General features: G+C 40.4%; 1 protein-coding gene across 1 annotated transcript in view; it reads left to right on the top strand.

Moving 5' to 3' along the window:
* NEK10 (NIMA related kinase 10) overlaps positions 1–25265 on the top strand; it is a 250365-nt gene that overhangs the window by 36435 nt on the left and 188665 nt on the right. Inside the window, exons 6-12 of the mRNA XM_053600397.1 lie at positions 6111–6195; positions 14410–14451; positions 15859–15937; positions 17007–17074; positions 19369–19448; positions 20434–20520; positions 23852–24076. Of these exons, the coding sequence (XP_053456372.1) occupies positions 6111–6195; positions 14410–14451; positions 15859–15937; positions 17007–17074; positions 19369–19448; positions 20434–20520; positions 23852–24076 (666 nt within the window). The remainder of the gene's footprint in view (positions 1–6110; positions 6196–14409; positions 14452–15858; positions 15938–17006; positions 17075–19368; positions 19449–20433; positions 20521–23851; positions 24077–25265) is intronic.

Here is a 25265-nt window from a genome sequence, read left to right as displayed (position 1 = left end):
TGAATTTCTCTGCTTGAGTCAAAGATGACATCTTTTTCTTCTCTTCTCTTCTCTCTCTCTTTTTTTTTTTTTTTGTTTAATGGAATCAGAAGTGCAGCCTAGAAAGGGCCGCTCATTCCTGGGGAGAGACAGAGAGAAGCATGTAACAAATAGGGGCCGGGTTGGGACCTCTGACATTGACCGTGTGGATTCTGTCACCTGCAAGGATTGAATTAACCCCATTCCCTTGGGGCTCTTGCTGATCTTGGTGGCTGCAGCTTTATTATACAATACCACAGCTTTGTGACTGACTTTTCATTGGTACTCTTCACATCATATGATGAGTGGAAACCCAGATTGTCTTCTTTTCTTTTCAAATACTGTGCCTCTAGTACCTATTCCTTTCTCTTTTTGTATTGGTAGCCGAAAGCACTTGATGCTGACAGCAAAATGGCAGGTTGTCATGTACAGAGGCCGTGGGACTGATCACACTGCCATGTATTAATAGTCCTGTGAAAGCAGTGGCATAAGTTCAGTCACAAGAGGGGATAAATATTTGCCTGCTCATGAGTTTGCTTGTGTGTGGCTGCTATATTGAGACATAGCCTCCAGGGAAACATTATCTTGGCAGGCAAGTTTTTCAGGGCTGCCTCAAAGGACCCCAATGCCACCGTGCTGAATGCTCCTGTTCCCATATTAAGCATATTCTCAGAATCACCTTCTCTTTCCCCTTGTGTAGGAGGAGGGGAGGAGTGGTAGGGGCACTGGTCTGGGAGGCAGGCATCCAGACCTCTGTTACTTAGAGCAGCCTTGGGCCAGTCACGTAGCACCTCCAGGCCACAGTTGCTGGATCAATAAAATAAAGGTGCCCATCTTTACAATACATCACTGTTATTCTCTGTAATTCCCAGGTTACACTAAGCTGTGTGTTCCTAATCCCCTAACTCTTGGCAAACAGAAGTATATATTGTCTTACAGAGCATACAATTCCCCTTGAATACCAGAACTCCATCCCCTGTGCCACGTCCTTGTAGGGGGTTAAGGGAGGGGAGCCAGGAGGGAACAACTGCTCTTTCCTAGGTCAGTGTGAAGAGAGGAGAAGCCAGAGGACTCACACACCGGGAGTTCTATTTACATTTACAATAGCAGAGACCAGAATCATGTAGAAATATTAATAGCTTTGGGCTTTGGTCCCAAAATTGCAAAACAAAACAAAAAAATGCTATTTATTTGAAATAGGACTTTCAACTTTGAGGCTTTTCTGGAACTCTTTATTCATTACACTCCTTTATTGGTAAAAAAAAAAAAAAAAAATCTATTCTGGAATTTTTTCCTTAGGAGGTAGGGAGGAGATAGAAAAAAGCTTTTCAGAGTCAGCTCAGCCCTTCACTGTGTGATGCCTTGGGGCACCTCAGGCCTCTGCAGAGAGTCCCCACCAGCAAGTGGGCCCTTACCTGGTGTGGCCCTGTGACTTGAGCCTTCTCAGCCTTCATAACTGTAAGAAATAAATTCCTTTCCTTCATAATCACCTAAAAAAAAAAAAAAAAAAAGCTTTTCAGATTTATATTAATATGAAAAATACATTGGAAAGGTCATGAACTTTCCTCATGAAGATTGTATATAGCTAACAAGAAAAATACCAAACATACAAATATTTGTAGCATGAATCATCTCTTAAAATATCCCATAGCTTTTCCCCTTAAATAATTAAAAGTAATCAGCATTCAACATCGTTCCATTGCTAGCAGCTGTTGCAACCTGATCATCATTTCTGGGAGAGCTTTGGGATGTAGTATCTGTGCACTAGAGTTGAGGCTGCTTGCTATCTTTAGCTAACCCCAGCACCTGAAAGGGAAGCTTGTCATGTGCCCTTTCTCTAGTTATGAAGATTAAAGGTATCTGGCTGTATCAGGAGCGTTAGTATAACCACAATTTCATAAGTGTTCTCATAAATAATTGTTTTGAATTTGAAATGTATTTCAAATTTGCTGTATTTTTTTCCCCATGGAGAGTACTTATGATCTGAAGTCAGATGAATCCTAGTACAGTTACCAGTGTGGCCTTGGATAATTCTACCTGGCTAACAGTTCTGGGATTGGTTGAGTCCTAACTCTTAGAAGAAACTGGGTTTCACCCCTATGGCAAGGGGGTCAATAACAAGGTGCTTGGAACAGAAGAGGGGCCGCAGTGGTGATGACAACTGTGGCAGGCACTTCTTGCCAGGAGGATTGGTGATGGACGGAAGAGTGAATCTCAGTTAGTGATGCGCTTGGGACATCTTACTCAACATTCCTCTGCCAATTCAGGCCTCTGCTGGGGGCTCTCATCTGCAAGAAGCACTCAAACATCCCTGAGGATATAAGGCTATGGGAAAGCATATTTCTTAACCTCCTTCCCATGAGATAATTCTTTACAGATGGAAAGAATGTCAAGTGGCTTAGAGTGGAGTGTAAGTGGGCTAGGTGGGGGATAGCATGTCCAGTGGCAGTGGCGTGCTATCCCCCACCTAGCCCACTTACACTCCACTCTAAGCCACTTGACATTTGGATGTTCTTCCTGCCTTCCAAAGAGATGGATCTTATGCACTCAGGTTTGAGATGTGCAGCTTTGGGGGAAAGAGTTGAATTTCAAAGAACCAGAGAAGAAGCAAGGCTGAATTCTTCTGTCAGAGGACAAGGATCAATATGGGACAAGCGAGGCAATGGGTAGCTTAGGTCCACAGCTTAAGTAATTCTTCCACTTGACCAGGGGAAGATTTTTAATGAATGCTTTACTGAATACACAACCAGCTTAGATGTGGAGGTGGGAGAGGGTGGGAAAAATTAGGATGACTCTAGTCTAAAATAGCTTTCATTACCTCCCTCAGTTTTTCTTGGCTAAGTATGAAATTGGAGACAATTTGTGTTTCAGTCTTTTGCTAAATGCACATCAAGCATCACTAGCTTGGAGGGTAGTGTGAGACAAATATCCTCTGGCTGGGACTGCCTTCTGTGGGTGATTCCAGGCTGCACCCACATAGCAAGCTGAGTGCAGAGCAGTGTTCAGCCTGACTTCCTCACTCTAGGAGTATAGTCAGTGTTGTGTTGGCCACCTCTGCACCACAACATGCACCAGGGTGTGGTCAGAACAACTGCAGGAGCCTGGTCTCATGTCACATCACAACACATCTTTCAATTCTCTGTAAGATTCCAGTCTGGAAAAGCTATAGAAAGCTGCCATAGGGACCACTTTAGGCATTGGCTTTGGCCCAGCCATGTGATGGGGGAGTGAGCCAGGGGCAGCAGAAAGAAATGGGGCCAGAGGTATAACGTGGGGCCATCTTCCATGGGGCCTGCGGACCATGGTGTGAATTTTGGCTTGATTCTGAGTGAGATGGGGAGTTGGAGGGTTTGGGCTGAGGAATGGCATAAATTGGTTTGTGTTTGTAAAGGACCCTCTTGAAAGGTGAGAGAGAGCAAAGATGGAAGCCAGATAGGAGGCTTTTGTAATAGCTCAAGCAAAGGATGATGGCGGCTTGAACCAGGATAGTGGCGAAGGAAGTTCTGAGAAGTGTTAAGACTGTGGCGATAGCTATTTGAAAGGTAGACCTGACAGAATTTGCTGGGGAATTGGACAAAGGATATGAGGGAAATAGAAAATCCCACCAAGGGTTTCGGTCTGGTCACTGGAAGGCGGGGAGTATCTAGCTTGTGGGGAAGCTCAGGCAGTCAGTTTCAGACGTGCTAGCCATCAAACTGAGATTCAGTTTGGGCTCTGTTACTCCAACTCCTTGACAACAAGTGTCCTCAATAAGTGATGTGAAATGCACCTTGTGTCCTGCACACTCTGTGGCCCATGTGGCAACACTAGGAGATACTGAAAAGCTGTAACATTGTGACTGCATTTACTACCAGCTCTAACTGGACACAGTACAGATAAATGACGAGATATAAACTGTTCACTGTGGCCCAGGAGGGCCAGGAAGGGATGATGGGTATCACCAAACAGCATAGACTATCCCCACTCTGTCTTCTTACTTCTGAATTAGCCTCAGCGTCTCAGCTTATTAAAGCACATAAATGGAAGGATTCTGTGTTGACTTCTGTGTTCCCTTAGGATTAAATCCATTAGGTGAGAGGTACGTGAAGGGGGACTCAGCTGTGCTTACCTTTAACAATACTGGTTTACATCAGAGAATTGGTTAATCAATGCATATTTGAGTAGATAGTGGGTACCCGGCCCTGTAATCTCCTCTGATTTGGGGCATTGGCCGGTTCCTTCAACAACACAGTAAAATGGGCAATTGTCCTTATTTTAAAGATCCTTGGACGGATACAGCTAAATCATTCTTTGCTAAAGAAATATAATTGAAAAGCCTCTCAGAATGCACTTCAGTGGATACTTATATCATTTGATGGCAACAAAGTGATAAATAGTTCTTCAGAAATCTGCCAGTGGTATTTTGAATATTGAATGTAGTGAATGTTTGAAACAGAAATCCAGATTTTTTTCCTCCTCCAAACAGGCGCCTGGTTTCAATAGTTACCTCTGTGCTTGACTTTTAGTAAGTGCCCTTCAGTTTCTGTCATATTATAATTCTTCCAGTGACTGTGTCTTTGATTTCAAAGGGTTCTGCGTTGTCTCAGCACAGAGCTGTAGGATGATATTGGTGCTGTGCCCAGAACCCTCAGTTCCTGCCCTGTTGGTTTTGGCAGTTTCCTGTCCAACAGCACCTGCTCCAACCTCAGGCTCCTTGAGTCTCCTTTGCCTGAAAGCACGGAGAGCCCATGGGAGCGCCTGGAAATTTGTACCCTCAATTCCTCCTGCACTCTCAGCCAATGGCAGTAGTTGTGGTACTGTGACAGCCTAATGCCCCTGTCTCCATGTGGGACAACTCTGAGTAGGAGCTAACATTCCAGAGCCCCAGTGCAGAGTCAGGCTGACGTGAGACTTTGCCTGATTTGCGGGCTTGTTTGGGTTTCTTCCCTTCCCCTTTCTTTTATTCTCTTACCGGTTTCTTGAGAACATGTCCTTAATTGTTAATTTGCACACACCAGTCTTCATCTTGGGGTCTGCTTCTGGGGAAACTGATCTATAAAATACTCTGTCACCATGTTTCCCAAACTGAGTATTAAAGTGCTCTGGGGCTGCAGAGAACTTGCAGAAGCTATATGTTTTTGTTTTTTTTTAAATTTTCTTTCCTTTTTTTTTTTGAGACAAGAGTCTCACTTTGTCGCCTTTGGTAGAGTGCCGTGATGTCATAGCTCATTGCAATCTCCAACTCTTGGGCTCAAGTGATTCTCTTGCCTCAGCCTCCTGAGATGCTGGGACTACAGGTGCCCACCACAACACCTGGCTGTTTTTAGAGATGGAGTCTGGCTCTTGTTCAGGCTGATCTTGAACCCATGAGCTCAGGCAATCTACCCACCTTGGCCTCCCAGAGTGCTAGGATTACAGGCATGAGCCACTGCGCCTAGCCAGTATTTTAAATTTTTAAGGAGAACAGTGTACTCAACATCCATCAAACATGGCACAGACTACTCAAGGCACTCTATGATTTCAACTTCAGATCTTACTACGTTCCTTTAGAGATGGCATATCTTTCTGAAGCTGAGTTTTCAGTGGTTCTGTGATAAAAAGAAAGTACCCTGTGAAAATTAGGTGGAAGAGGAAACAGGGATGGTGGTGTCCAATCTGATTCCTAGGCTTGAGAGGTTGTTTTGTGTCCATAGGTGAACATACTCCACCAATAAGTAAGTTTGATGATTAAAGTAACCTTTTCCGATGATGTTTTCAAATGGATACTAGGTTATTAGGGCATAATTCTTATTAAGTTGGACCTAACTAATTTTTGGGACTTTTAGGTATTTCTTTTGCTCTGGGGGTACTGTGAAATACTACTGAGTCCGTAAGAGTAGTGTAAATGAGATAAGTTTGGGGGAGCCTCTGCTTTATGGTGACAAAGATGGTTTAAATGTGTTTTGAATTAAAATGGGTCAAGTGTCCAAGTACCAGATACGAGTCCTCACTGCTAATTAATGAAGTGCTTATTTCTGTGTGTGTTCTTTATATTTTTGCACAGTCTTGCACTGTTCATGAGTTGTCACGTTGGGCTTTTAGACATGACATGTTCTCTTGTCTTCTTCTTTCAGAGAGTGGGTTAATCGAGCCCCATCTATTCATTTTCTGAGAGTGTTAATCTGTCTGAGGCTACTAATGAGGGATCCATGTTACCAGGTTGGTTGGAAAAATACTTTTTAAAAAATTTTATAAAGATGTAATAAAAGATGGGTAGGCTTTTCTTTGAAGCAGTCCATGTTAACTTTTTTGCTTTTCTCTCTCATAACACATCTACTTGTGGAGTAGATGATTGGGAAGTATCTACTATTGAAAAAGATTTGAGAAAAAAATAAGAAGTTTTGAGAGAAGTGCCTTCATGGGGACACAATATGTGTGTGTGTATATGTATATATATAGTTCTACCATATAATTTATGGGATTAAGTGGATTGAACTTTTGGTCTGTATTTTCATTGCTACCTGGCATTGAAATATTCACGGTTCAAGGAGTTGTATACTTAGCCGCATTTTCAAGCATGTTGAAGGCCAAGGAACTCAGTAGGTCAAAGTCAGCAGTGACAAGTGGGGACCTTCTCTTGCAGTTCCAGAGGCAGCCAATGGGAAAGGCAGGGCCTGAGCCTAGGTAACTGCTCTGGAGTCCATGCCTTCCCACCCTGCAGCCTGAGACAGAGTTAGAGGTAAGCAAGGTGCTTCCTACTTCTCTCAGAGTAGGGTACTGTGGTCAAGAATCTTTTCCTTCTCTCACTAGTTAGTTTGATTTTCTGCTTCTAGTTTAGTGCCTCTCAAATGTTAATATGCAGAGGAATCATCTAGGGATGAACATTCTCATTCATTGTAAACTGTGACCCAAGATTCTTCATTTCTGGTAAGTTTCCAGGGGATGCTATTGCTACTGGTCCACGGTCCCGCTTTGAGTAATGTGGACTTCGTGTTTTGGCAGTGAGTCTCCAAAGAGTACTCCCATGTAGAGTACTACTTTTTAATACTTCATCTGAACCTAGAGAGTGATTCCTCCCTGTCTCAGCTGGTAGATAGAGAGCTGACTGAATAAACAGCAGCTCTCAAACGTTATTACCTCTCAAAACACCTGGAGGACTTGATGATTCCTGGGGCCTGCTCTTATGGTTGCTGATTCCTTAGGTTTAGGGTAGAGTCTAAAACTGTGCATTTTAACAGGTGAAGGTGATGCTGCTAGTCAGGGGATCACAATTTGAGAATTATTTTCTCAAAGCTTCAAGATTGTTTATTACCATTGTTTCTGCTTGCTAATGATTAAACAGTGTTCTCATTATTCATACATGCTTCTGTAATTTGCACAGATTCATTTTTTCTTTAAGAAGTATCTCCTTTCATGCTCTGTCCTTATAATCTATGCAGAAGCTTGAACCACTCAGGTCTTTTTTTTGGGATTCAATTTTATTGATGAATTCTTGAGTCAATGTGTTTACCTTTTAGTGCCAAGTTTGGAAAAGATAACTACTTGAAAAAATGTGTTTTGGTACCAAATCGGCTACAGAAACCTGCTCTGATTTGAAATCTTCTGGGATTCATGGTCACTACACATTTTTCAATTAGAAGAATTACGCCCCTTCCTCATAATCTATTCCAAACTGGTTTTGTGTTGTTAGGTTTAGCTAACCACAACCCTTTGCATATGTGACTCTGGGCATCCTCCAAATGCTTTCCATCGTGTGGCTGCTCTCAGTTTTCTGAATAGGCTTTCTCCTTTTTTCCATGACCAGCCCACTGTGCGTTCCACATGTTTCTGAGCTGTTCTTTGCAATTCTGTGTGGGTCATAGATAGTAAGGCTGGGCTGCCTGTTCCACTTTGCCAGGATCAGTTTCTATATATGATGACCATTTCCCCTGAATTATTGACGACACCCTCTTTTACTTCTTGACGTGCCTTAATTTGGATGAAAACTTTATGTGTGTAACATTACTAAATGTAGTCAAGGAAGGAGATCCAGGGTTCTGACTTGTAGGAGTTAGCAAAACATTTGCTTTAGAGATAGCAGATATCCTGTTTGTTCAGAAAACTGATGGCAATGGTGCCGTACTCTGCTGATCTCCCCTCTAGAGTACTGGGTTCCTTCATCTAGTTCTAGATGGATTGAAACAGGGTTGCTTGTATTGCCCGCTACAGGAAAGAATTCAGTGACCACTTTGTTTATGGGGTTTTGTGACCAAAACACATATCAAGCTAATATGCCCTGATTGCCTGTATTTCCACAGAAGGGAATTCTCTGAGTCTCTTCTCCTTGGCATTCTTTCCACACAGAAGAGCATGTGCTCAGGCAGTTGTTTAACATCTTGAGTTGCCAAGAATTGTTGGCCGAAGTCACAAAGCTGTACTAGGGTTTACTACTTACGCCAGCGAGCCTCGGCAGCTGGGCCAGGGCTGTGCATTCCGTTCCTTTCTTGTTGAATCAGTACTGTAGAGCCCACAGCGGCCGTTCCAAACTGTCTCCCCCTCTCCCCCCCAGATCCCCTTCTAACCCTGTTACTCTCATCAAATGACATCATCGTCTGTTTTACAGGGAAGATTGAAGCCATCCCAGTGGGAGCTCTCTTATTTTCTCCTCTTTGTTGTTTGAAATATTTGGGTTATCCCGCAACTTTACTTCCTTCTTATTTCAGAAATATTGTTCCTTCTCCTCGCCAGGGCTTATTCTTCCCCCTGTCCCCCCTTTCCTAGTGTCAGTGCCTCCCGTTCTATTTTCTCTTACCATAAACATGTCCTTTTCTTGATCCAGTTATTTAAGTCCTTCTCTTACTTTCCTGACCACATTTCTTGAAAGGTTGGGCTGTGTTTCTTTCTACTTCCTCTCTATTAGGACTGATAGGTGGCATAACTTGCAAATTAAATTCTACGCACAACTTTCTCTCTGGAAGCCATCTAAATAGGACGCACTGTGCCACCCTTCAGCCCCTCATTCCTTGACCCAGAGGTTGCAAACAGGTGGCTTGTAGACTGGATCTCGCCTTCCAGCCCACAGACCTTCCAGTATGGACTTATGGTGGCTCCAGCAAGACAAGGCTCAAAGGAGCGACTGAGAAGCCATTTTGAAGATGTAATACTAAGAGTTTTTCAGAATTAAAGGAAGATATATGCACTGAGATTTCAAGTGCAGTTGGAGTCCCAAGCGGGATAAAGATACATGTTCGCCTGGACTCATTATAGTGAAGCCATAGCACATTGCTTATCAAGCATAAAAAGCAAATCTTAAATGCTCCCAAACTGTGATTATAGAGAAATAACAGTCAAGAGACCCTTGAATTGAGCAGGTGTCTGTTAGTCCTCACATTTCCCCAACCTCTCTTTAGCAGGAGACAGCCTTTACCACTTTTTCTCTTTACCTTCACTGAGACCTCTAGTTCTTATTCAGGATTTTTGGGGTATTTTTATTTGCTCCTCTTCTTAATGTTGCCTTCTTAAATGTTAATCTTCCTCAGAATTCTTCTTCCCATTGTCATCTTCTCCCATGTCTTCCTGTCTTCCCAGCTCTTGACTTCAAATATCTTCTTTTTTTTTACTCTTTGCTCATATGTCCATATTTTCAACCTCAAGTTTTCCCCTTTAAGTTCCAAATTCCTAGAGATGTGTTAGACAGCCTCAGGGACACAGCATGTAGTGGTTCTCAAAGTATGGTCCGTGGAATGCTTATGGATCTCTGAGACCCTTGCAGGGGTTCCACAGGTTTAAAATTATCTCCCAAATGTTGTTGAGATGTCACTTGCCTTTTCACTCTCACTGTCTTCCAGCCTGCATTGGAATTTTTCTGCGGCCATGCAGCACGTGGTGCCATCATGGCCCTGGTAGCTGACAGGGCGTGTGCTTGTCCATTCTTATGTTTTTAATATTTCTCACTTTTAATTTCTAATGTGGTCCATATAAATTGATACCCTGTAACCCACATAAACAAAGCTCTTTGGGATTCTCAGTAATTTTAGAGAGAGTAAAAGAGTTCTGAGACTAAAAGTTTGGGAACCACTATTGCAGCACATTATACTCATAACTTTTATTTATTTATTTACTTATTCATTTATTTATTTATTTTTGAGACAGAGTCTCACTCTGTTGCCCTGGGTAGAATGCTGTGGTATCATAGCTCACAGCAGCCTCAAACTCCCAGGCTTAAATGATGCTCTTGTCTCAGCCTCCTGAGTAGGTGGGACTACAGGCGTCAGCCACAACGCCCAGGTAGGTTTTCTATTTTTAGTAGAGATGGAGTCTTGCTCTTGCTCAGGAGCTCTTCAGTTCTTCCCCTCGTCCCTGAACCTTCAGAATCAACTCCTGATTCATTTAATGGCACCATCTTTCTTCAGACTCAGGGTAGGCAGCTTTAGAAGCATCTCCATGTTTCTCCTTTACTACTTGACAAATCTAATACTCCAAAACCTTTTAGAAGAATAGTTACTACAGTACACCTGGAAAGATAAGTATAGGCCAGTCCATAGGGAGGCGGTAAAATTGTGACCCAGGAATCAGCATTGTGGGGCCGCTGATGATTTTTGAACAGAGGAGTAAAATGGTTGTGTTAGCGATTCAATGTTACAGCATACTGCCATGTGTTCAGCATTCTTTGGTTTGGTTTCTGAGTAGGCCAGGGATGAGATTGCCTAAAGTAACATTTTTGGCTGTGGTAAAAATAGTAGTATACAAACACTTCCCCACATTTTCACATTTGGCATGATACACTCCATTTTTTAATAAGGGGTCTTGCTATATTGCCTAGGCTGGCCTTAAACTTCTGGGATCAAGTGACCCTACTGCCTCAGCCTCCTGAGTAGCTAGGATTATAGGCATGAGCCACTATGGCTGACTTCTATTTTTGAAAAACGTACTTTATGCCAGTATTGAACTATTGAGTCTATTTAAAAAGAAACAAAAACTTGGGGAGTAAGCAGAGCAAGGACAGTCTTCATATTTTGTAGATTAAACCGAAGTTCAGATTGATTTGGGGGCTTTCTCCAGGTGATTAGCCTCAGAAATATAGGGTACTATTTTGTGATCCTCTGGCCTCTGACGGGAGGAAAATGCTGTGATGTAAAAGGGCACACAGGTTTTGCTGTAATCTAAGATTGCAGTCATATTTGCTTTCCAGATCAGTAACCAGAACTGTTAAGCCCCGGTGTATACACACCTTGTAGTCATGGTTTTCTTCAGTTTAGTGCAGTCTCATTGGTATAAGGAGAGGCAATACAAGGAAGACCGTGGGTCTGTGAGCAGCCTCCTGGCCTTGCTCCACTCTCCACACGAGCACAGTGGGAAAATATTCATTTCATAAACAAAAGTTAAATTCTCGAGCACAGGCTGGGCGCTGTGGCCACACCTTTAATCCTAGCACTCTGGAGGTCAGAGTTAGGAGGATCACTTGAGCTCAGGAGTTTGAGACCAGCCAGATCAAAGATGAGATCCCATCTCTACTAAAAATAGAAATTAGTCGGACATTGTGGTGGGTGCCTGTAGTCCCAGCTATTCGGGAGGCTGAGGCAGGAGGATCACTTCAACCCAGGAGACTGAGGTTGCTATGAGCAAGGCTGATGCCATGGCACTCCAGCCTGGGCAACAGAGTGAGACTTTGTCTCAAAAAAAAAAAAAAAATTCTCAAGAACATTATAATGAATTCTCTGAGAGTGAGAAAGCCTCTTTGCCATTGCTACTCTTTATAGCAGCACTTTTCACACTGTATTCTACGTGAGTAATATGTGCTCTGCGAAAAGACAAGTGCTTTGGCTAATGACATTTAGGGAAATCTACAGGCTAACTTTCCCCCTTGGAGACTTGCATTGTACCGCAGCATGGTAAAAGCTCTGAGCAGACCTGAGATGAAGAATTTGTTAAATTCTAGCATTTTCCAAGCTGATTTGAGCATAAAACTCTTTTTTTCTTTTTATAGAATGACTAATCATATTTACTGTGTTAAGGTAGAATGACTGTTTCCAGGACATAGTTGGGGAAACCTTGACTCACTCCCATATTGTTAACATAATTGGATAGAATAAATTTCTTGTCGTGGTATATAGCTAAAAATAACATCACGACCAATCATTGAAACATTTCTCTCCCTTGGTGTCTTCCCACTTTCAAACTTTAAATTTGAACTCCTTCATGTGAAAGACTCATAGATTCCAATGTTTTGCCCTCACCACATTTTCCGTGGCCTTTTCTTTTTTCACCTGGAGATTCCACCAGCACTTAGACATGTTTACAACTGAGCCTTCTCCTCTAACCCAGTCTGCTTTTCTCTCCTCCTCTGTGTCTATTAAGGATGTCACTTATCCCCAGTCACCCATGCTCAGAGAGGCTGGTGTCTTCTACTTTTCTTCCAATCTGTCTTCATGCCCAAAGATTATCATTTCTCTCTGTTCCTATTCTCACTGTCACTGACTCTCAGTTTGGCTCCCAGTGGGCATGCTGTCCCTTGTCTCGTTTGTTTTAAGACTAGAGGGAAGTCCTCACACCTGGTTCTGGCAGGTTCCTTGCTCACACATTTTTCACTAGGTCTTACAGTCTACATAAAAAAGTTTAAATTCAGGCTTACATGTAAGACCTCCCAAAGTTTGATCCTACCCTTGTTTTCGAATATTTTTCCCAGTAGTGCCTTTCAGGAACTTATGGAATTGCTTCTTTCAAATTTTAAACTCCCCCATCTAGAGTTGATGTTTTCTCTACACAATTTCTATGTATTTTTGACCTTCTGGTTCTCTTAGCTTGAAGTTTCCTTTATTTCCCCTCTTTTTTGTTTTTGCTTGACAAATCCATCCATCCTTCCAGTCTCCCCTGAGAGACCACCACCCATATGATGTTTTCCTTGGTCCTCTCAGCAGGAAATGAAGTATCTCTCCTCTGGTCCAGCATAACACTTATCTATTCTTTCTAAAAATCTAGTTGTTTGTATAACTACGTTATGCTTGCCTAGAGCTTATTTACATATTATGTCCACTTCAGCGTCTAACCCAGTGCTTTTACATAGCAAGAATGAAAAAAAAAAAACTGTTGAATATATATAAGTGGTTCGTTTTTAATTTTTATTGTATAAAACATTATACCATAAATAGTTAATGTATAAATATTCTTATGTTCTTTAATTATAGCTCTTAACAGATAAATAACATTGATGAGGCTTCAAATTAGTAGGTAGTCATAGAGCTATTTTGAATTGGGTTCTAAGTGTTCCTTTTTATTTACTTTAGACATGACTGTGTTCAGTGTTTCTAAGTTCACCTCACACAGAGTAAAGAAACTGTGACCCAGGAGGCCTTGGGAACCTGTGCTTCTCCCCAGGCTGCCCACTTGGTGGATTCCATGACAGAACTGGATTGTTCTCTCTCATGTTCATGCACTTGACTCTGCATTTCCCAGAAGTGAAATAATGGCTAGTGTTTATATTTCAAATAACTTCCTTGTGTGCATGTTAAGTAAGGAAAGAGATGTAAATACAGCTTTAATTAAGCAGGTGAGGGCCACTTGGAAACATTTGCCTGCAGGTAAATGCCTGCGAGGATAACCTAAGAGGCCTTAGGATTAGCAGAGTTCCCAGCCGGCCCCTTTCACAGATCCAACCTCCCACTTCTTCTCTTCCCTGATTAGCACTTTCAGGGCAGCTTCAGAAGTGTGTTTATTGGGAATTAGATTTAAAGTCCTGTGTCAGGAGACACTGTGCAAAGATTATTGTTACATTGTTTAGAATATGAGTTTAATGAGATCATTAGCATAATAATTTTAAAGAGAAGCCCTTAGTCTACCAGAAGAGTGCTTCTCACACTGTACAGTATGTGTTAATAGAACCTAGGGATCCTGTTGACAGTCAGAGTATGACTGGGCAGGTCTGGGGTGGGTGGGAGGTTCCACCTTTATAGTCAGCGCCCGGGTGGTACTGGTGCTACCAGGCAGAGACCTTGAGGAAGTTCCTGAGAGATCAGTGATACTATTCTCATCCAGGCTCTTAAGTTAGGCATAGTGGATTACCTTTCTGGGCCTTGGTTTTCCCCCATCTGTAACATGAGAGGATTGAATGAAATGAACTCTAACAACTCTTCCTGACTCTAACACTTTCGGATGACATAGGAGGAAGTAAGAAGAACTAGGAGGCAGGCTGCAGTTCCCAGCACAAATTCATTCTCTTAATCTCAACCCAATTTTCATATTTATTGGAAGTTTCTCTTAAATGTAGTACAAATGACAAATAATAAATTTTCGTGTTTCTGTTAGAATGCACACCTTCAAGGAATGATTATAAATGGTTTAGTAAAGAAGTGGAATGGAAAATATACTTCCCCCTCCACCCGCATCTATGCTCTGTTTATCTGTGCTCTGTTTTTACAATCTTCTTTGATCTGTGCTCTGTTGATTTTTATTTTTTAGGAATTGCTCCATAGCTTGGGTGGGATTGGAGACCTAGCTCAGGTAAGATTCCTTTTGTGGTGTCCATCTGGCCTTATCATTTTGTGCCATGCTGCAAGCAGGAATTAAATAGATGTGTGACAGAAGATGGGTTTTTTCTGTTATGCCTGCTTTAGGGAGGCGGAGGTGGGGTTGATAGGGTGAGGATGAGGCATGATAGCACAGAGCAGGGAGGGACCTGTGACAGTTTGTTCTGGCTAATTGAGCTCACTTTACCCAGCCTGTTGAAATAAGAAAGTGCTATAAAAGGTCACATGTTTTGAGTCAGTGATTATAGGAGGTAGGTGTTGGCTGGCAGTCCCAACTTCTCAGCAGTGTGCATACCTTTTGGTAGGAGAATATACAGATTATAAAGGTGTTCAAAACTTTTTCAGAAACAAAAACAAATTATCGTGTTCACTGAAATATTAATACATAAATGACAAAGTAAGGCATGATCTTGACTTCATTTACTTTGCTGCTTTGATAACTATTGGGGAAAGTAAGCAGGTGAATATATATGCTGAGCAACTCAAAGGCTTGCATGTATTAATATCATAAAACAAAATTTCTGGTCATGTTATTGACTTGGAATAGTCCATTGTGTATGGAAAGAATGATTTTTATAATAAACCTGAAGCCCTGCAAACTCATTCTGAATTATTAATGAGAGATTAAGTTTATGAGAATATAACTTTAAATATATTTTATTTCATTATATTCTCGTCCTTAGGATATTGGTTCATGTTTAATTTTTTTAAGAATTTTTTAATTGGCTGGAGCTTTGCTTCATTTAATAAAATAATATTTCATAAAATTATATTGTAAAAGATCTTATCTACTTTAACTTCCATTATAAAATCAGAAATTATGTATCTTTCTCTGGGCCTATTTTTTTTTACTATTATTATTTTGATATTCAATTATCTGCAGTAGGTATTATCAGACTACTCCATACCCACTTTATTCTGATTATTGCTAACTTCATGTATGCTAGTTAGACATAATTTTGAATGTCATAAAACAAGTCAATAAAAAATATGTAGTAAGTTATAAGAATTCTACTAAAAGGTAGAAAATTAAAATTCTAGGTACTATATAGTATGTATCTTACATGTGTCTTATATTTGGATACCAAATTATACCAGAAACCTATTCAGTTACAAGGCATTTTGAGACTCTTGAGACTTTTTATATAGTCTTTAGGTCCCTCCTTTGACTTCAGGGCATGAAAGAAAAGGCAAAGAATTCAGAAACCGAACCACTTTTTGCACTTGAATGAAACCGGCTCAGAGTACTGAGGATTATTTGGTGAATCTGTTATGCCACCTACCGCTCATTTTAAGAACTGCAAAATCTTGTCCTTGACCTGCCTGTCTACTTTTGGTGTTCTTCCTTCTGAACGGCTTGTTGGTTTGGTCCTTCCTACAGTACATGGAGATTGTGGCCAATGAGTACCTTGGCTATGGAGAAGAGCAGCACAGTGTGGACAAGCTGGTCAACATGACATGTAAGCATTGTCATCTGGGGCACGGCCAACTTTCTGGACTTGCTCAAATAAGCACTGTGGTATTTGCAGCAGGAAAAATGGATTCTTTGAATATTTATGAATGGTCTCATACAGTTAAAGTGTTGGGAGTCCATGCCAGTTGGTATATGCAGTGGCAAAAGGTACCCAGAAGGGTGATTTCTAGATTACAGTGCTTACCTTACAAAGTACAATTTATTTAATGCAGGAGAGGTTTCCATAAAAACAAATTTTGGTAAAAATATTTTTACCTCTTTTGATTTCTATTAAAATATTAGAGCCTATTCAACTTATGTCTATGAAATGTGGTTAATTATAAGACAGACCTCACAGATTCTGGAATACTCAGAAAGTATTAAGTAATAAGAGTAATAACAACAACAACAACACCAGATCGCTTCTGATGATGATAATGTGCCAACATTGGTCTGTGAGTGAGAGACATTCCCTAGTCACTCAATGGCCTCTCTTTAGAAGTTCTTTCCAGTCCCACTTTCTGTCCCCTCCAGGTTTGACGAGCCATAGACTTCCTGCTATTGTGAGATGCTAGCCCATTTTCTTTGTGTGGATAGGCTGGCTCCCCCAGATGTTCGCAGAGCAGTGCACTAATTCTCAGGTATAGGGAGGGAAGAGTCTGTGGCAAGCCCTGGCACGGGGGAGTCTCTTTGCTGAGGAAACTTACAAAGTTCATCACATTCTCTGGCCTTCTCTCTCCTCTTTATAAGTGGAAATATTTATAGGGAGAATCTTTGAAAAATAGGCATCACTTGGTAATGATATTAAGGAACTTGTTCAGTTTTAAGTGGAAGGAGAGATTTGCCTTTTTGGATATTTCCATGTTTTGTTAGTATAAAATAAGTACTATTTGAGCTTGAGGGGCATTCTCGAAATAAAAAAATGGCTCTCCCCTTCATCTCTTCATTTTTTGTCTTGCCTGTGTTCCTTTGGCCTTTTCTCTGGTTTCCCTTCGATAGTGCAGACCTGAGGTTCTATGAGTATTGCCCAACTTTAATCTCTGGATCTCTCTTTGAGTTATTTCTTCCCTTTATAGATATTTTTCAAAAACTTGCTGCTGTCAAAGACCAAAGAGAATGGGTCACTACCAGTGGAGCCCACAAGGTGAGTGACATCTGAAAGGGTTAATGCTTCAGCTCCATCTGGCAGTGGTTCACATGAGGAAGTTCAGAGCCTTTGTGGTCAAGCCACCTTTAATTACAGTTTATAAACCTGCCAACCTGGCCTGAAATTGTGAATCTCTGCCAACCTTTTTATGGTCTTCACTGGCCTAACAAGTTAATAGAGATAGTAATAAAAGTTTTCCAGAACTCTTTTTTTCTGTATCATTTAATATCAACTAAACTTATTGTTTAAGTGTTGTTTGAAAAAAACCTGGCTACATATAAACTGACTCTAGTTCTGTGTTTATAAATAACTAAATATGAGTAAACAAATAAAAAATATATATGTATACATTATTAGTCAGTTCCATATGGTACAGAGGGTTGTACTAGCATATGTAATTACCACTGTCTGTAGGTCAAAAATGGCGGAGTACAGGCAATTTCAAATGGTTCAACCTTGTAATAAGATGGTATAGTACAAGTATATGGGTCAAATGTACATTTTAAGATGGATGAATGCAGGTTTAATCAAAACAGACTAAATTTACATTTATAGCAAACTGTTTGGATTGTAGCCATGGAGAGCCAAGATACAATAATTTGTTGAGTGCTCATGTTTCAGGAAACCACTTTCCAGTATATATAGGTGCAAGATTGCCTGAAATGTATTAACGCATGGTGCTCTAGCTAGGGGATGATTCTAGGTAACATAGAGTTCAACCTTTCTCATTTCAGTAGCCCATCTAAGTCCCAGATATTATTGCTTAGGATTTAAAGATACTTTTTGAGTTAGCATTGAGGTCTTAAGCAGACATGACAAGAGTGATGATGTTTGGGTAACATTATGTTAGAACAAAGAGAAATAAAAGACAAAGTGGGAGAAGAAAAGAAGGAAATAATCAAAGAGATAAAGGTAATGATAGCTTTGTTTAAAAAATGAAATCATAAAAGGGAAAAATCCACATCACAGAAAACAAAAAATCCTCTCAGCAATCATTGCACACGTTGCTGCTCTGCTGTGGGAAATTTTCACTGTGTCCTTTTTAAGGGGTTCTGAGTTCTGAAAATGAAGACAGAAGAGAAGAGAATCTGAATGAATGAGAATTCAGGGAAGGCAACTGACAAGATACAGAAGACCTCCAGCTAGGTCGTGTGATTTAGGATGATGCTTGGGAGCCTTGATGGTTTCCCAACACTTTCAACATCAATTAGAAATCTGAGAGGCAAATGGAATGCTCCATAGTGTTGGCACATATTTTTTAGTTTGGAAAAAAAATGAAAGTTTCAACATTTTGTTGAAAAATAGTTCCATAATTTGGAAAATGCCTAGCACAATGTCTGGCTTGGAGTGAGTTCTCAAATGGCTGGTTGCTACTAATATTATAATTTCTGTCATTAGTCTCCCCATTTCTCCCTTGGGAGGGATCAGAAGGGCTAGAGCAGACTGTTTGGGCATCAAGGAAATCGAGGAAAGCGTGAGAACCAACCAATCATGTAGGTTGGTTGATTTTACTTCCTGTCCTGGGAAAATTGCTTCTTAATCTCAAGACTTCCAAAATAAGGAGAGGATGGACCCTTGCTCTCTGTAAAGAACTGGATATTTTGTACGTTTAATAAAAGTTCTCAGGGGGCGCCTGTAGCTCAGTAGTTAGGGCACCAGCCGCATTCATTGGGGCTGATGGGGTTGAACCCAGCCTGGGCCTGCTAAACAAGCAAACAAACAAACAAACAAACAAACAAAAGCTGGCCGTTGTGGCTGGCACCTATAGTCCCAGTTACTAGGAAGGCTGAGGCAAGAGAATTGCTTGAGCCTAAAAGTTTGAGGTTGCTGTGAGCTATGACACTACGACTCTACAGAGGGCTACAAAGTGAGACTCTGTCTCAATTAAAAAAAAAAAAAGTTCTTTTAAAGTTAATCTACAAAACATAAAAATAATAGAATACATAAAGTTTGATAGGGCATAACATTTTTCATTACTCTGTCAGGAGAGCCATAATATAACAATTTGATTATAATGACAAAAAATAATGTTTATGAAGACATACTTAATGCTATGGAGAAATTTTAGTGGATAACATTAAGAACAAAACAAAAGCAGCTCTAAAACTGTATATACAGCTTGCGCTCAATTGTATTGTGCAAAAAAAAAAAATTAAACCTCTACAGTCTTGAGAAAGAAATATTATACCATTCAAGAAGCTTACAGTCCTTACATAATTTATAAAATAAACTTCATAAATAAATTTCATTGTACTTACATAACATGAAATAAACTTTACTTCATTTTTCAGACATTAGTAAATTTACTTGGTGCCCGAGATACAAATGTTCTGTTGGGTTCCCTTCTGGCTCTGGCTAGTTTAGCAGAAAGGTGAGTTGTGTATTTTAATGTACTTTGCAGTCTGTGATACCTTTTTAAGTGGGAAGGACACAACATAGATAAGTTACTTTGTCACCTGCTCAGTATAAATACTTCTGTGAAAAATAAATGTGAATTACGTTTATTTATTTATGTTTACTGTTACGATTCTGCAAAGACAGCATTATTTGAGAATTTAAGTTAGTTGGAAAGGCAAATTGCAGTTTAAAATTTAAATTTTTTTTCCTGACCAGAAATATATATATATTTTTTTTTCTGACCAGAAATATTTACCTAGTCTTTTCATCTCACCCTCAGTTACTTCTACTTTCAAAATCAGCATAATATGTATTATTTCTTTTGCAGTTGCGTTTCCCTGACTTTCTTAATTCATTCTTACTTGTGTATTTTTATTTTTATTTTTTTGAGACAGAATCTCACTTGGTCACCCTGGGTAGAGTGCCATGGCATCTTAGCTCACAGCAACATCACTTGCCTCAGCCTTCTGAGTAGCTGGGACTACAGGTGCCAACCACAATGCCCAGATATTTTTTACAGATGGGGTCTTGCACTGGCTCAGGCTGGTCTCGAACTTATGAGCTCAGGCAATCCACCCGCCTCAACCTCTAAAAGTGCTGGGATTATAGGCATGAGCCACCATGCCTGGGCTCTATTATTAACATAAAAACATTTTCAAACATTGTGTTCTTTAGAAAAATTCTGAGAAAATTTGTCTTCCTATAGATGACATAATTATTTTAAATACTGGGTGTCTATAAAGTCTGTGTGCAGTTTAAAATTTATAACTATCAGTAAAAGAACTTAAATATATCTTTATGCTCATAAGTAGATCCCCTTTTTTGTGTGTGAACAGTGTATGATTCCTTTTGTTTTTGGTCCCTTCTCCTGAGATAATGTGAGACGTAGGATAGTAAATAAGTAAATGTAATAAATATGTGGATGTTGTTAGTAGTTACTAATATTTTTCAATTTATAGTCCAGAATGTAGGGAGAAGATAAGTGAACTCAACATCGTAGAAAATCTGTTGATGATTTTACATGAATATGACTTGCTTTCCAAAAGGTAGGATTGCTAACAGAGGAAAAAAGACAATGTCTTTATTTGATGCAAATGCTTATTATTATTTCTGTGATGTCCTGTTATTTATTTTGTAACTGAATATCGTTACTCAGATTAGCATTTATTTTCTGTTAAGTTTATATAAAGGAACTAGAACAAAGAAGTATATCACCTTACCTTTAGTCCTGCATGACTTCTAGATCTGGACATAGAATCTAATTCCACAAATCGTATGATAACATCTTTAATATTTTTGTTTATTGCATTTATTTACATCCTGCCTTTTAGGAAGAAGAAACTCGGAAATGACTCTAGTTTTAATAATTTCAGATTGTGTGTGCAATAAATGATTAGATTGTTAAAATCAATTGGGCTTAATTAAGGCAAATATAACAAAAGTAGCTATTGACTTGTTTTGTAATTTGTAATTTGAAAAATTTACTTGATATAATAACTCAAAGTAGAAAATAGTCAAATGGATTCATTTTCACTTGAACTGAATATTGTTCTAAAGGATTACTGTATCCATATGGCTATTAGGTTGTGTTTAAATGGAGTTGCAATCATCTGACATTTAGTTGAATAAATAATAGTTTTCTAAGGAAGTAAAGTAGATAAAAGAAATCTCTTTTTTAGCTATATGATTATTTGTATTATTAAAAATCATCACATTTTAAAATACTTACCAGATTTTAATAAAAAATTACCAAAATTTCCCCAAACCACAAAATTAGTGAGAAGGACAGTAGTTTTCTACAGATTTGCAAATTCATTTAAAGTCTGGCTTAATAGTGGAGCCTGGATGAAGCCCTGATGTTAAACTTATAAATCCTTTTGGATTTTTTTCTTGAAAGCCAATTTACCTCTCTTTTGCAAGAAGTCTCGTAAGAGCATTAAATTTAGAGAAGAATGTATATACTTAGAGACTTGGTTATCTAAACTTATTTACCCAAATCAAAGATGAATAAGGTCCAAGTGTGCAGTGAGGGTAGGGGACAGACAAGTCACCAGTTTCCTGACGGTGCTGCAAATGGTGCAGTAGAAAGATGTACGGGGCACTCTGGGAGCAGAGCGGAGACCAATTAGAGTGAGGGGTCAGGCCAGGTTCCCTGGAGGAAAGAAGAAGACAGAGGAGACAGATAGGCAGAGGGAGAGAGCAAGTGAAAACAGAAGATGCTCTGACGTGGAGGCACAGGATTGGGTGCATTAGAGGAATCTATGTGGTTGGGCACAGTTGGAGCAAAGGAAGGAAAGTACCAGAAAATTAGATCATACAGTTAATAAGATAAAAATACAGCTAACTTTGATCAGTGCTTTCTCTATGCCAGGATCTGCTCTAAGCACTTTTGTGTGTTTACTCATTTGATCTATACAATAACCCTATTATTTTTTATATATTTTAGATGAGGCAATACGATACTTTATCCAGGTCATGATGAGTTCTGTGTGCTAAATAAAGACAGAAAGATTCAAGCATGATCAGATTTATTTTTTTGAAAGATCCCTTTGGTAGCAGTCTATGTGGGGCCAATGGGGGTGGAATATGGTCACAAGTGGAGATCCGCATACAACAGGAAGGGATTGTTTGGTGCAGAAAGCTTGCAAAGGTAACAAATACTGTTTACCAAAAATGTGTGTTTTTAAGGTCAGAAAATTTGGGAGGGAGCAGAACCAGGGAAAATTGGTTCAGGGCAAGGAATTATAAAGTAGTATGAAAATGAGGATATTGGAAAGGTAGAGGACAGAGGGACTTATATCTTGATCGTAATCAAGGACCACAGGATGGGAGGAAGAATGGGCTTAGCTAGTTTGCAGACACTAAGGAGAATTAATCCCAGAAGTTGCCCAGGAAATAGGGGGCACTAAGGCTTCTTAATTGGCAGTGGCAGGGTGTGGAAGGAAAAGGAAGTATCTTGACTGCCAGTCTTCTGGCTTGGAAAACTGATACGATTGTGGTGCCGTAAGTCAAGATGTGGGATAGAAGGGAAAGAACAGATTTGGGGAGGAAGGAGGACAATGACTTTGAATGTAGGGGTAGTGTGGTGAGTACGCATGGAACACACGCACATGACTAAAACTTCTTGAGGGTTAGAGCAATGCCTGAGATAATGATGGCATCGTTGAGGGAGTGTTTGAAACCGTAAGAATGGATGGTGCCATTCAGAAAGAGTGTTCAGAGTATGAGGCTAGGAGACTAAGGATGATTCTATGAACCATTTACCATCATGTTTCATGGTTCAGCTGAACCTTATGTCTTTACCATCGTTTTTATGCACTGTGAACTGGGTTTATAGTAACTGAGCACTTTGCACTTAATTCCCCTGCATTGTAGTGTTATTGACATTTCCTTTGAATGTGTTATTTTTTTGCAACCACATAGTAAGTTTCTGAAGACTTGAATAGGTTTTTTATATTTCTTTTGTCTTTAGCATAATGCAGATTTCATTGTTCATACTTGGTACTTACTTGCTGGTCAGTAGGTTTTTAACCAGACTGGTGAAGATGCAGTAAGGAGATAACTTTGAACAGGGGTCAGCAAACTGTGACCTGCAGTCTAAATCCGGTCTGATTCTTGTTTTTGTAGATAAAGGTTTATTGTAACACTGGCATTTCCTTCCTTCCTTCCTTCCTTCCTTCCTTCCTTCCTTCCTTCCTTCCTTCCTTCCTTCCTTCCTTCCTTCCTTCCTTCCTTCCTTCCTTCCTTCCTTCCTTCCTTCCTTCCTTCCTTCCTTCCTTCCTTCCTTCCTTCCTTCCTTCCTTCCTTCCTTCCTTCCTTCCTTCCTTCCTTCCTTCCTTCCTTCCTTCCTTTTTTAGAGTATCACTCCGTCACCATGGCTAGAACGCCGTGGCATCATCTTAGCCAACTGCAACCTCAAACTCCTGGGCTCAAGAGATTATCCTGCCTCAGCCTCCTGAGTAGCTGAGACTACAGACTGCATCACTATCCCTGGCTAATCTTTTCTATTTTTTTGTAGAGAAGGGGTCTTGTTCTGGCCCAGGCTGGTGTCAAACTCTTACCCTCAAGTGATCCTCCCATCCTGACCTCCCCCGAGTGCTAGGATTACAGGTGTGAGCCATGACGCTTGGCCACTCATTCATTTTTATGTGTTGTCTATGGCCACTTTCGTGCTATTTCAGCATAGCTGAGTAGTTGTGATAGTGATTATATAGTGAGCAAACCTAGGACATTTGGCTTTGGTCTGGCCCTGTACAGAAAACTTATGCCAACCCATGGCTTGGAAAATGTTAGAGTTATATTTCAAGCAATGACATATATAAAGTCTCTAACTGGTAATGCTGTGGTTCTCACCCCCACTCTCCCTATCCCTTTCAGACTAACTGCAGAGTTGCTGCGCCTACTTTGTGCCGAACCCCAGGTGAAAGAGCAGGTGAAGCTCTATGAGGGCATTCCTGTCCTCCTCAGTCTGCTCCACTCTGACCACTTGAAGCTGCTCTGGAGTGTTGTCTGGATTCTGGTCCAGGTTTGTGAGGACCCTGAGACCAGTGTGGAAATTCGCATTTGGGGAGGCATCAAGCAGCTTCTTCATATTTTACGAGGGTGAGTGCGAGTGGGCCGTGGCCTACTTTGCCCTCCATAGGAGGCTGGACCTCTGACAAGATGGCATATTGGGTGCACAGTGCTCCCTCCCACTGTGGGCTCTTTGGCCACTCATGTTTTCCAGAACCATCTATTCTTGTTGCAAGCATGCTCTATATCAGTGTCAGGGGTATTCATCTTTTAAAGTCCTTGGGAACTCTGATGTATTTATCTTTGCATCACCAGCCTCCAGATCAGTGCCAGGAATGTAGAAGACCACCAGTCTGCAAATATTATGTAGGCTGAATGGAAATCCAGTAACTTAAAACATTTTGTCTTTTGCCTTTTCCTTGAATCAGTGTGTACGCTTTGTTATGCCAAGTACAATAATTATTAATATTTCACTAAAACATTTACATGTGTATATGTATATTATCTACCTATAAAAGAAAAGCTTATTTTAAAGGAACATATGTATAATCCTCATTTAAAATAAAAGATGGTATCATTAGACAAGTGGTCGCCATGTTATGATCCTGGTCCATTGCTCTACTTTTCTTTCTAATTTTCATTGCAGTCCTCTAAAACGAGTATCAGTTATTTCTTTTTTAAGAAGTAGAATTTTAGCCGGGCGCGGTGGCTCACGCCTGTAATCCCAGCACTGTGGGAGGCTGAGGAGGGAGAATCGCTTGAGCTCAGGAGTTCGTGACTCGCCTGAGCGACAGTGAGACCCCGACTTGTGAAAAAAATGGAAAAACCCAGCCGGGCGCCGCGGCGAGTGCCTGTAATCCCAGCGGCTTCCGGAGGCTGAGGCAGCGGGGTGCCCGCAGCCCGAGTCTGAGGTTGTGGTGAGCTACCACGCCCACTGCACTCTGCTCAGGGGCATAGGGTGGGACCCTGTCTCAGCAAAAAAAAAAAAGAAGTAGAATTTTAATGGCATTCTAAGACATGAACATGGGGAAGTAATGGTTTGTTAATGTAGTTTTCACGTGAAATTCTCTGAAAGTATGTCACAATGTAACATCCATGTTTTCTTTATTACATATAGTGAAGTAATGAACAATAATATCTTTTGGTGCCATCCATGGGTAGATTCTATTACCTAATTTTATTATAAAGCATATCTCAGCCCTATTGCATGAAAGTTAAAAATGAAGTCTGCTTGAAAGATTATTTATGAACTGTAGTATGTAAATAAAGATGATTATAT

This window comes from Nycticebus coucang, chromosome 8 (genome assembly GCF_027406575.1).
Source record: "Nycticebus coucang isolate mNycCou1 chromosome 8, mNycCou1.pri, whole genome shotgun sequence".
NCBI classification, from domain to species: domain Eukaryota; kingdom Metazoa; phylum Chordata; class Mammalia; order Primates; family Lorisidae; genus Nycticebus; species Nycticebus coucang.
This window is presented reverse-complemented; position numbering and strand designations above follow the sequence as displayed.